Source organism: Brassica napus, chromosome C3 (genome assembly GCF_020379485.1).
Source record: "Brassica napus cultivar Da-Ae chromosome C3, Da-Ae, whole genome shotgun sequence".
NCBI lineage: Eukaryota > Viridiplantae > Streptophyta > Magnoliopsida > Brassicales > Brassicaceae > Brassica > Brassica napus.
In genome coordinates this window covers 56,308,873-56,322,745 of record NC_063446.1, presented here as the reverse complement: position 1 = coordinate 56,322,745, position 13,873 = coordinate 56,308,873, and the positions used below count along the sequence as shown (strand labels likewise).

Below are 13,873 nucleotides of genomic sequence, written 5' to 3'. Positions count from 1 at the left end.
AACAAAGACAAACTTAGATCACTTGAAAACCCGACACGTGAACGACTTTTTGTTTCTCATTGAATCCATTGATTAATGTTTTTTTCTCTCACGACTTACTTTATAGGAGATATAGATCACTGAAATTATTTTTTTCTTTCAAAACTTTATTATGCAAGAGAATGGTCTTCCTCCTTGTCTTTTCCGTCTAAAAACCTAACCATATAATACTCTAGCCTCTTCACAACATCCTCCGGCAATGACACCTGAACCTTAATCGCATCTAAGTTTCCTGCCACCGGCAGAAATAAACAGTAGATGTCACTTGTCAAAGAACCCGTATACATTGGCCTTCCTCCTCCAAATTCCAACTCCTCTAATCCTAACTTCGCCCATTGCGAGATAACCAAACTGCATGAGACATCCGTTTTTACTGTTTTATCCTCCAGTAAATCTATCGTTGATCTTACATATCCGTCGGTGATCCTTGCTTTCGCGTCCTGTACTAATTTCACCGCGTGGTAAATATTACCACTGACTAGGTCTTGAACCTTGCTCTCCGCGCAAGCCAGCACGAATCCATTACCATAATACCCTTGAGGAAGTTCTGGACTCAGCTTCTTCCTCATATTGACTGAGAATAAAAGTTTGACTTGCATGGTCAACGGCAAGTCAAGAGATCGAGCCCAAGAGCACCACGTGTGAGCAGCTAGTGCCTCGAACGTGGTGCATTTTAGCGAGGGAGCGCATGTTTTCTTTAACCTTAGGATTAGGGATGGTGTGAAGGTTAGGGTGGTGGGAGCTAGCGGTTGGGACTGTAAATACTTGCAGATGTTGAAGTTGGTTGAGGTTTTTTCTACGGTGGTTCGGGTGAAACCGGGATGTGAGTGTGTGACACGCGGTGGATCTCTTGGGTCTAACATGTGTCGAGAATGGAACGGTTGGACCAGAAGAGAAGCATTGGTGTTATTTGCATGGGCCCATGCATGTAGGAACTGCGATGTGCCGATGCCGTCACAAAGGCAATGATTGATCGCGGTGCAGAGGATCATACCCCCGCAACGGAGATGCGTCACCTGAATCATTAATCAGCAAACCATAAGGTTTCTATGCTTAAACATTTTATTTCTATAGCAGTTAAGCGTTAGTATTCACATTCACTTGCCGATGAAAACTTTATACAGTTCACAGAAACGCAGTTATAGACACGTAGTATGAGTTAAGGAATAGACTTGTAAACAAACTATTTTTTTTTGGTAAAAATAAAACAAACTAATTCACGGCAAGAAAATGTGTTTTTGTTTTTCTTCTAACCTATAAAAGAACCAATCACCATGAAAAGACAAGATTATTCTCTTTTTAATTTTTATTGTTTTGTTTTTGACATAAATCAAACCTCTTTATTAAAGTTCACGTATATATATTAAGGAGAAATGTGGTAGGAAAGGACTTTATATCATTCATACATCAAATACATTATACGACCTATATAAAGTATGCATTTCTTATTTGAAAAGGATAAAAGTGGCCGAATCAATTTAGTAGTCAGGAAAAATACAACCAATTTAATCTGTTAGATTCTTTCATGATAATATATATCTAAACTTTTTTTTAGTATTAACTCAATAGTCGATCCAACTAACTTTATGACATCTAAAATATTTATAGGGTATGCCCATCCAATAAAATGATTTGTTTGCAAACTATCAAGTATCAACTAATATTTATATAAACGGAAACTATCTGAGTTATGCATGATTTTTTGAATTCATAGTTTCTAAGAAAGAAAAAGAACATTAATTGTAATACGACTAAAGCAGAAAAACAAAACCTGTATGACAAGAGGAGGAATCTCCAAGAAACTAGGTGCTTGAACCTTAAACAAGAGCTTCCTCCAAGACTTGTTTGGCTTGGGTGAATGTTCAAGAAACTCTTGACAAGTTATATCCATGAAGGCTTCCGCGAAAACTGCTCCTTCCCCATTACAGTCAACCTCGAGCTTGGCACTGACGTCAGAGACTTTGATCCGGCCAGCGAGTGGGTAGTAATCGACTAAAACCCTAGAAAGAGAATCTTTAAGGGTTTGAGAGGAAGGAGACTTTTGGAAAAGGTAGAGGTACTTGATAGAGAATCTGAGAAAATGATGGTCGTCTAGGTTGGAAAGGTAGAGAGAGTGATTTGGTGTGGGGGATGAAGGAGTGATTAGGGTTGGTTGATTTCCCTCGTACAAGCAATCTGGAAGTTCTTGCATCGTCCACTTTTTCTGTTTGTTGTTTTTTGAGAGAAGCAAAAGAGAAAGAGAGATGGTGGAAAGGGAAAGTAAGAAGCAAGATATGTGAATGGGAGAGGTTAGGTGGTGGTAATAGTTGGAATCCGTCTGGACTTGCAGCATCAGCCCTCAAACATCTCGGACCCATACGAGAGATTAAAATACGTAGAAGATGCTATCTTAAACTAAAGCACACTTTTTATATGAAAAAAAAAGAGGACAACAAGATAAACATAAAAACTTTACAATCTAAGCTTACAAATGAATAAAATCTAAACCATCTAATCTATTAAAACTGAAGTACAAATAAAAAATCTAATATAAATGTTACTATTTATTTACAATGAAATGCCATTGAAATATTTAATAAATCTAATAATAAATATTCTTTGTCTTTTCAGTTATTAATGCATTTTCGTAATTTTTAAACTAAAAACACGGCAATAGAATCTAAGAAAATCTAATTTAAAAAACACCTTACAGTCGAATATTTCCCTCCATTGAAACTAAACGCAAACTCTTCCATAATGGATAAGTCAAATAGTTTGAACAATCAGTAAGTCAGACAGTTTGCATTATTGTCTAGATTATAATTACCTTATTCTAAACCCTATAAATAAAGAAACATCAAACAAAGTAACGTGAATATAAAATTATTCAAAACTCCGAAAAAAGAACTAGGAATTCTGTTTCTTCTTTCTGGTATTTCAAATGAGAAGAAAATATCAAAACATGAATCAGTTGTAACTTTTAGTCGATTTTTTTCCTCCATTGAAACTACAGTTATAACCGGGTTTTGCATATGGTAAAAATTCGGTTTAGTCTGTTTTACTAAAAAATATATATATTTTAGTTTTAATCGGTGAAAAACTATGTAGTCAAACATATAATTCAATAACATACTTTATGTGAACAAAATAATAACTTAAATCAAATAATAAAAACGTATTACATTTATTATCACTTAATTTTTTTACTCCATATAACTATTTTATTAAATACAAAATTCTTTTTGTTTCACTTAATTTAGCCAAACACATATAATTTTTCTTTATTTACCAAATCAGTTAGGTATGAGAATTCAAGTACTCATTAAGGTATCATTTTTTGGGTTTAGAAGTTAAGCTCCGATAGAATATTATAAATTTATGTGTGGGTTTCGAGTTGGATCCTCCAGGATCTGGATGAGTTCGATTCCGATGTATAGAAAGCTAAAATATCTAAATAACCAATGTATCTGAAACTGATTCAGATATCTAAAAATAAACATATATTATCTGAATCGGTCTGGGTCTTTGGAATACAATTATTTATATGGCGACACATCTAAGAAATATAATTATAATCATGAAAAATAAATATTAATATATAAAAACGTAAGAACAAATACCCGCGATCAAGCTCTAGTAGGATTTAAAACCAAAGAACAAAAGATAAATGTAAAACTTTACAATCTAAAACTAAAAGTAATGAGTAAAATTTAAAGCTTAAGATTTATATACAAAGAACACATGATAGAGAGAAAACGTTACAGCTCAAAGTTACAAAACAAAATGTAGGGTTCAAACAAGATGCTGCCGACAAAAAGAAACAAGATGAACTGAAACTTTACTCCCTAAGATTAAAAAGAGTAAGAGAAAACATTTGACAAAAGGGTATAAAATATGTATACAAAGTGTTAGAAGAAATACGAGACTTAACGTACAACAAGGAATACAAGATAAAGTTTTTTTATAACTTAAGATAAGAGCAGACCGAATCAGTAGATAAGAAAAATCAAAAAGAAAGTAGTGTTCGAAGCTAGAAAAACAAATTGCTAAGTTCAAATGGTGTGACCAATTGCAAGAGACTACGTGATGGATTTTCAAAAGCCTGAAGGATCCACTAGAATATCTTTAATCGTGGTGGTGGGAAACGGAATTTGGGCCGGAGACTTAACTAATCAGCACTCGTACTCGTTTGACAATCAAACGGTGATAAAATTCGTGGGACCTTTCGTGCAATACCTCAACTATTGATGGTTAGGCACGATTCTACCAAAATATGGTTTAATGGTGATTGGTGCACTCTTTGACGACTTGCATACTTTGAGTAGGTACAATGGATTGTATAATTTTATTTTGGTGCCTTTGTGAAATACCCATCCTTTAAAAAAATCAATTCATTATTTCCACTTTATGAGAAACTCCTTTTTAAAAAAAATTAAAATAAAATTAAATAAATAAATCTAAGAATGAGGATAAAAGTTTCAATTACAAGCCCGATTCGAACAAAATTACCTAATTCAAAAATTTCCTATCTAGTTTCGCTCTCTCAACTTTCGACAAGGACCATGAAAAAGAGAAAATCACTTCGTTTCCTTAGATGACGGGTTTCCCATGTCATTTCCGGAATAGCTAATTCCCGATGAACTTATCAAATGGGGGAATCAATTGGAAATTTCACATGTCTTTTTGAAACTATTTACATGTCTTTTTCCTAAGTATGTACCACAAACTTGACCAGCATCGAATTGATAGTTTGCAAAGTCTACAAAAACTGTCATTAGCCCGACTTTAATAGACCAGCCTTGTATCTAAATTGCTTTATGTTTTATAATCAATGATTATAAATTGTTTAACGGAATTTGGAAAACAATGGAACATATTCCATTGTAATTGACTGGAAAGTGTCCTTTTAGCTAATGGATCAGCACAAAATATTATCTGCTCGATTTGTGTGGGAAAATAATACCAAACGAAAACAGAATTGCCATTTATGATGTCTGGTAAGCCTTTAAACTTAAGATTATTTCCTTAACTATTGAGTAATCCACACATATAGATGTATCGTTGTTCTCACCTTCAAATATATATTTTCTGTAACCTTTGAGACCAACAAGACTGCATCATCCATATTATAGCTGACGATTCTAATCTTTATGAAGAGTGTCGTCCGATCCACCAAAATCTGGAAAAGTTACATAACTATTCTTAATGAACCAAACCAAAACCAAAATCTAGGCTTTGCTCAAAAAATAGTAACCATATATTTAATGATATAATGTTGTAATTTTATAGTATTGATGGATCCATCCATATATGTTTAACATTTTTAAAAATTGTGTTTAAATTTAGAAGTTTACCTAAAAATTTAAGGTTTATATATAAAAAGATTTAATTAATTTAAAATCTTTAGACTCTAAACCCGTCCCAGTATTTTAACCAACATTTTGGCGGTGGTTTGTATCAACGCAAGTGCCAAGTTTCGGTCTCAAGATCAAAACGCTGCAGTTTCAAGTCAGAAGACGATTGAGCCTTCGAAGCCAATTCAAGCCCAAACCGAGAAGATTCAAATCATGACTGGTCAACAAGCTGCAACGGCGAAGTCATGTGACGACAGAGACAAAGCTCGAGAAGATAAAAGAAGAGGAAAACAGATAGCGACGTGCAGTACGGAACCGCGTGGTGGTCCAAAACTGTACAACCCATTTGAGGCCCTTGGATCGCTAGAAGAAAAAGGATGAAAACACGTCGATGATAAACTAGGGTTTTCATGATTTACTATATAAGTTTGTATCGAGACTATGTAAGAACTTAAGAAACAAGAAATAGAAATCTCAGTTTCAGAAATTTATTTCTTCAACTTCCATGGTATCAGAGCACCATGGAAGCTCTTGAACTCTACACACCTCCTTCACTTGACATAGTCACTTGACATAGTGAACTCTGTCACTGTGAAACTCACCTAAAGAAACTATCTTTTATGGAAGAATCAATTTGAGGCAATTCTCAACTGACAGAGACTTCTAGGGTTTGTCACCGGAGCAGTACCTCAGCCACCGCCGACAATTCCAGTTCTAGGCATCAAAGACAACACGAATCTAGCTCCGAATCCAAACCATCACACTTGGTTTTAAACAGATCAGGTGATAAAATCTTGGCTTTTGGGGTCTTTCTCAGAGGATATTCAGAGTTTGGTTGTCTCCTGCAACACATCACAAGAGATCTGGGTCACTCTTGGCAGACACTACAACCGACCATCATCGTCCAGGCTGTTAGAGCTTTCAAAGCAAGAGAGGTCCATGATAGACTACCTGACAGACATCAAACTCATCTGCGACCAACTGACCTCGATTGGAAGTCTTGTTCCTGAAAGAATGAAGATTTTTGCCGCTTTACAAGGTCTTGGCAAAGATTATGAACCACTCATAACAAGCATTGAAGGCGCAGTGGATTTGCTTCCAAATCCCACACTTGAAGAACTGTCTCACCGACTCCATAGCTATGACGCTCGCATTCAAAGATACAATGTTTCCTCAGACGTATCACCTCATCTCGCGTTCAACGTAGAGAGAGCTAACTATCAGTCTAGCTACTACAACTCAAGGGGAAGAGGTCAGTTCAACAGAAGATATGGTGGAGGCAGAAGCCGAGGTTTTTATTCTACAAGAGGAAGGGGATTTCATCAACAACTCTCTTCTTCTGGTATCTCGCTCTGGCTACTCAGTTTCCTTTGTCTCGTCGGATGATGGACCTTCATGTCAGATCTGCGGGAGATATGGCCACACAACACTGCGTTGTTGGCACAGATTCAACAACAGCTTTCAAGAAGATGAACTCCCAGGAGCAGCTTTGGCAGCAATGCGCATTACTGATGTCATAGATCACTCAGGGGCAGAATGGTTTGCGGATTCAGCAGCTACATCTCACATCACCAGCTCGCCTCAACATCTGGCACAGACTCAGCCATGTAGAGGAAATGATGCAGTCATGGTAGGAGATGGTAGCTTCCTGCCTATCACTCATGTTGGTTCAACAGACATTGCCTCAACCTCAGGTACTTCACTTCCTCTCAGAGACGTTTTAGTGTATAATGGATTCGTGCTGGCTTGCGCAGAGAGCAAGGTTCAAGACCTGGTCAGTGGTAATATTTACCACGCAGTGAAATTAGTACAAGACGTGAAAGCGAGGATCACCGACGGATATGTAAGATCAATGATAGATTTACTGGAGGATAAAACAGTAAAAACGGACGTCTCATGCAGTTTGGTTATCTCGCAATGGGCGAAGTTAGGATTGGAGGAGTTGGACTTTGGAGGAGGAAAGCCAATGTATACGGGTTCTTTGACAAGTGACATCTACTGTTTATTTCTGCCGGTGGCAGGAAACTTAGATGCGATTAAGGTTCAGGTGTCATTGCCGGAGGATGTTGTGCAGAGGCTAGAGTATTATATGGTTAAGTTTTTAGACGGAAAAGACAAGGAGGAAGACCATTCTCTTGCATAATAAAGTAAGTCGTGAGAGAAAAAAACATTAATCAATGGATTCGATGAGAAAGAAAAAGTCTTTCACGTGTCGGGTTTTCAAGTGATCTAAGTTTGTCTTTGTTCACTGGAATAATTATTATCTTGTTTGTAGAAGATGAAACCATATAAGTAAAAGAATTTAAAATTCATATATAAAAGAGTTTAAGATTGTTGGTGATATTTCTGGGAGTTAAGAGTGATAATCAAGAGCGACAAAGAAAGTCCTTCCGCCGTCAAAGCCAACGTTCTCACCCGTGCTGCTCCGGCGGCCGGTGGTTCTCACCACCGCTGGGAGCGGTTCCCTTAGGTCTCCTTTTATGTCTCTTCGGCTTTAATTGCAGTTACTTGGTACCTTGGTGAGTGCGTCTCCAGATCGGGTTTAGGTGATTTGACGCGTGGTTGTTTCCGACTCCGTCCATCTATGCTCAGTTGGAGTTTCATGAGTGTAGATCGAGCCAATTTCTGTGCAGGAGCCGTGAACGGTTCAGTTGGGTTCTGGCGATTGTAAGTGTGATGGGCTCGTTTGGTCTTGTGGATCTCCTGTTTGAGGCTGTCCCATGGTTATGTTGTAGCTGTTAGTGTTTAGGTGGTAGTTCTATGTCTAGTTGTTGATGTGCTTGTTGATCCTGAGACTATTGCTGGCTTGGACTCTGATATATGGTGTTTTTGGCATTTGTAAATATGTTTTCTAATTGGTTTTCAAATCATTATCGAGTCTTCCTAGATCTTTTCGAGTCATTACAGGTCTGGAGTTGCATTGGATTGGAGATAGATCAGCTGGAGCAAAAAGGACAGAACATAATGCAATCTGGAGATTTTCACGCGGAACAGTCTGAGTGACTGTTCCCGATAGCAGAGCAACCCGAGCGACTGTTCCTGATCTAGCGGAGCACCCGCGTGCTTGTTCCTGCAGCAGAGATTTTTAAGGAAACTACAAGTCAATACGGGATTTGCCCTAATTATCCCATCTTTTTCTCCCAGCCACCTGTGGCTTTGATATATCATATTTTTCTATTTCTTTTTACCTTCTCCGCTACTTTTTACACAAGGAACCAGACTTGAGCTTTGAGAGATTTGTGATTTGATACTTTATCAAGGGAGAAGGCTCCATCTCTCTCACTATAGAGAAGAACCCCCTGAACCCTTTTTTCTATTTTATCTACGCATGTTTTATTCAGTCTCTCTCTCTGTGTTTTCTCTGTTCATGGCTGAGTAGTCAACTTGCTTAGTCTAGGGTGTTTGGGTGTTAGATCCGTAAGTTAAACATAGATAAGTGAAACCATTGATCGTCTTCATTCATAATTGTTCTTAATGCTTGCTTTAAACTGGCCGCTTAATGTTAGATTCTAGGTTTAACCTGTTCATTAACCGTGTAATAGGTTGGTAGATCTGTTATGAATGAGCATTGCATCCCTAACCAGCGAAAGTAGATGTTAGGGTGTTTTGTGAACATATCGGACTTGATCTCTATTGCTTGATGTCGCGTCTTGATCCAAACGAGAGTTTAGGTATCAAGATCGATCAGCATATGGAGCAGTACCACGACAGTGGACTGCTCTATTTAAGTGATCCGAGTTCTAGACTTGCTCTTAATTGAACTTGAATAATTATTTGGCTCACACTTGCTTAACACCCTATCAAACCACCCTAGGCTAGCATTTTAATTATCTGAATACTTTAATTAATCTTGTTTCTCACAAAACCCTCAAATCTTAAAACCCCCATATTGTTTTAGCTAAGTATTGATCCCATAAAGATAAAGTGTAATCGTTGGTCTCTGTGGATTCGATCCAAAAGTGCTACATCGACATACCATTCGATTGTGGTAGTGTGCACATTAGGTTAATTGGTGTGCGTATACACGTAATATCAATTTGGCGCCATTGTCGGGGACCATCTTTTTACCTTTATTTTTCGGTTATTATTTAGTCTAAGACCTTTAACTTGCTATATCCTTTTTGTTGTAACTAATGTTCCAGGTGCATGACCAGTAGACATACTCGGAGAAACGCACAAGGAGAATTGGTTACACTTACCAACCAGGAGCTAGCAAGTTTAGAAAGAACAAATCGTCAACAGCCAAGGCAAACCGACACCACTATGGGTGATCACGCCAATCAGAATGATCTCACAGCTGCAATGGCAGTCATGCAGCAGCAGATGCAATAGTTGCAGCAGACCATTCAAGCGCAGGGACAAGCTGCTCAGTAGCAGCAAGAACAACAGACGCAGTCTCTATTGTCCGGGAATCGCCAAGTCTCTATTGTCGGTTTCCAAACTTACACATGATTATCCTTGTTCCTTTGAATTTGATAATAATCGAGTGTTTGTTAAGGACAAGCAAACCAGAAGGGTCCTGAGTCAAGGAAACACCCGTGAAGGTCTGTACAGCCTTAAGTCTCCGAAGCCTCTAGCCTACTACTCAACAAGACAGATCTCTACAAGTGACGAAGTGTGGCATAGGAGATTGGGCCATCCGCATGATCAAATTCTGAAGTATCTGAGTCAAAGCAAGTCTATTGAAGTGAATAAAAGTACCTTGAAGATGTGCTAGTCATGTCAACTAGGGAAAAGTAGTCGTTTACCGTTTGTTGAGTCTACTTATGTCGCGTCTAGACCTCCAGAGAGAGTTCATTGTGATCTCTGGGGTCCATCTCCTGTCACCTCTAATCAAGGTTTCAGGTTCTATGTTATCTTTGTGGACAACTTTTCTAGATTTTCATGGTTGTTTCCGTTAAAAGCCAAGTCCGACTTCTACAATACATTCATTATGTTTCAGAAGTTAGTAGAAAATCAGTTATCAACAAAGATAGGTGTGTTTCAATGCGATGGGGGTGGAGAGTTCATGAGTAACAGATTCCTGGCTCATTTAAAAGAGAGTGGAATACAACAGTTTGTTTCATGCCCACATACTCCACAACAGAACGGATTAGAAGAGAGGAAACACAGACACCTAACAGAACTGAGCTTGACGATGATGTTCCAGAGTAAAACGCCACAACGGCACTGGGTGGAAGCATTTTACAATGCAAACTTCCTGATTAACCTGCTTCCCTCCTCGGTTTTGAATGATAGAAGAAGTCTATTTGAAGTTCTGTTTGGTAAGGCACTAGAATACTCTGCGCTAAGGACGTTTGGATGCTCCTGTTATCCTTTTTTCAGAGAGTATAAACAACAAAGTTTGATCCCAGATCACTTCACTGTGTGTTTTTGGGGTACAATGACAAATACAAGTGTTATAGGTGCTTCTATCCTCCAACTGGGCGTGTCTACATCTCTAGACATGTCCTCTTTGATGAAATGAGCTTTTCGTTTGCTACTGTCTACAGCAACGCTCACAACCAAGCCGTGACACCTTCTTATGAAGCATGGCAAAGAAGCCTCATCCCTCCTCTCACTGTACAGTCAGACAAAACGACATGTGCAAATGTTCCGGTGGTGTCATCAACTGTCAGACTACCGACATTACCAACAAACTCCCTCTTTACTGAAGCTGACTTTCCTCCACTTCAGCACAGCCTGAGGGTTGCTGGAAGAAATGAGACAGTAACCACTACAACAAGTATCTCAGGTACTGATCTGATTGGAACCAGTGCCAATCAGACCTCTCAGTCTCAGCCTCAACGCAATGTTCCGGCATCTACATCACAGCACTCCATGATTACAAGAGCTAGAGCAGGGATAAGGAAACCAAATCCAAAATTTGCTCTGTTAACTCATAGAACAGAAAACCCTGTTCCCACTACAGTTGCAACAGCTCTGAAAGATCCACGATGGAACAACGCAATGGAAGATGAGATATCAACATGTCAGGCAACCAACACCTGGTCTCTTGTTCCTCACACATCAAACATGCATGTTATCGGCAACAGATGGATATTCAAAAACAAACTCAATGCAGACGGGACTGTCACTACAAGAAAACAGGGGGATTCTGATGGCCGAAATCGTCGGAAATTCGTCGGAATAGACCGATTCCGACGAATTTCTGACGAACCCGTCCGTCGGTATCGTTTCGTCGGAAAAAAAAAATTCGTCGGAATTTCGTCAGAACTTCCGACGACTTTCTGACGAATACCGAGAAACGTCATTCTGACGAACTTCCGACGATATTACGATGCGGATACACGAGACCAGAGTTCATCGGAAAAACTACGTACCGACGGAGAACGTTCCTCGGACACTTCCGACGTAGAGTGTTCCTCGGTGCATTCCGACGAACCTCGTTCGTCGGTAAATTCCGACGGATATATGTCCGTCGGTATATTCCGACGACCACTGTCCGTCGGTATATACCCATTTTTTTTTCAAATTAATTTTGCATTTTTATATATTTTTTGATATTAATAAATTTAAAAAATCAGAAATTTAAAACTAATAATATTATAAAATTTAAATTCATAAAAACCGAAATAGGAAAAAAACATTCATAAAGTTTAAAATTCATACAAACCGAAATTAAAAAAAAACATTCCGAAAGTTTTAAAAAGCCGAAATAAACTAAGATGAACTCGAAGACATCAAACGATCTAGCTTCTGCATAATCTCGGTGTTGAACTTCTTCTGGGATGCCAACTCAGCAAGGATAGTGGCATTCTCCGAACGGATAGTGGCATTCTCGGAAAGGATAGTGGTGTTCTGCTCCTCCAATGCCCCAATCCGTTCATCTTTGTCATGTAGCTCCTCGAGAATCATGGGATCGGCATACGGAGCTTGTGAAGAAGATGCCGGATACGAAGAAGCACGACGGGCCAACCCAACTAAACGGCCTCCTTTCCTTTTAGGAACCACCTACAAAAATATTTGAAGTAAGTAAATAGGGACAAGTAAGTAATCGACATTATTTAAAAAATATAATAATAAAAAAAAATTACCTTTTCAACCATCTCATTTATTTGCAATAGAGACAGGTTGGTTGAAGCTCCCGTGGAGTCGCCGTCATCAAAGAGAGGCTGAGATTGGGAAACTATTTCAGCTTCCACCAAATCAACTACACCTTTGATCACGGGGTCCTGAATTTGACCCGTCGTCTTGTTAGTGTGAGCCACCTTAATGAGTTGTAGACGATCAACGGGATTACCGTCATTTGCTTCGATCTAAAAAAACCGCCATTATTAGCCAAGAAATATATAAAATATTTATTTAAAAAATATAAAGATAAATAATAATAAAAAACTTACAAGTTCATCCTCCTTAGTAGACATAGAGCAAGCGCCGAGGTTGTGCACATACATACCTTTCCCGCCACGATCGCTCTTCCGGTTCCTGGAGTTCCTAGAAGATGTCTCTGCAGTTTCTTCCTTCTCACAATGAGCTATCAACTGCTCCCACACCGACCCGTTGATGAACCGTAGCTTCTTGTTCTTCTGCCAAACTGTCTTCCACGAGTTTATCTGCTTTGTGTAAGAGTCCATGGCCTTTTCGTTGAATTTCTTACGGACTGTTTCCGTAAGATCGGAGTGCCAGTTGAACTCTTGCTACAAAAGAAACACAATTTAATAAGTAAATATATTTAAAAAAATGTTCAAACTTTAAAAAAATGAAGAGTTACTATACCGCGAACTGACGAAACCACAACTCTCGTTCGTCGGAAGGGATCACACTCCACTTTGGATATCCAAAACGGAGCATGGAGTACATCATCTGGTTGATGCTCCGGCTAATGCCATTTTTCGACTTGGTGAACCTTTTAAAAAAATACAAGTTAGCAAGTTAATTAAAGGAAAAAATATAACGGTACAAATAAAAAAAAATACTAACCAAGTGCTATGGCCTCGTCGTGGGTTGGTTTGGAGAAACGGGAGATGCTCTCGACCTGGTTGTTGAACCAATAGATGAACCGGCATGACCCCCGGATCCTGTTGAGCAGCAGCGTGAGGGGCAGCGTGAGGGGCTGAGGGAGCTGGAGCGGGAATATATGTGGGAACCGAGTCATGAGACGATCCCGATGCACGGGAACTGCTCACCGAACTACGTCGAAGGCGGGCTGCGGTGCGGGCTTCATCCTCGGCCCTAAAAAAAAAAATTAACCCATCAAACATATTTTCAAATCATTTCTATTTTTAATGTTTTCATTTATATATTTACAAAAGGTTTTATAAACGTTTTAAAAAAAACTATTAAACCTTTTATATATATATATTTTACAAAATTATAAAAAAATTATAAATATAGAAAAATGTTGTTAAAAATTTATAAATGAAGAAAAATGTTGTTAAATATTTATATTTTTTTAAAAAAATGTTTTATTATACATAGTTTATTAGTGGAAACTTATAAAAAAATAAAAAATTTTAAAATTTTTATTATACATGATTTACATATATATATATATATGT

The 13,873-nt window shown here is 38.2% G+C and overlaps 1 protein-coding gene across 1 annotated transcript; it reads right to left on the bottom strand.

Annotated features, from left to right (window-relative positions):
• Positions 1-125: 125 nt before the first annotated feature.
• On the bottom strand, positions 126-2,547 carry LOC106385968 (alcohol acyltransferase 9-like). The gene is made up of 2 exons (XM_013825865.3): positions 1,811-2,547; positions 126-1,055 (listed from the first exon to the last, which is right to left on the bottom strand). Exons 1-2 carry the CDS (start codon positions 2,369-2,371, stop codon positions 150-152), a joined length of 1,467 nt encoding a protein of 488 aa, XP_013681319.2. The 5' UTR covers positions 2,372-2,547; the 3' UTR covers positions 126-149.
• Between the last annotated feature and the right edge of the window lie 11,326 nt (positions 2,548-13,873).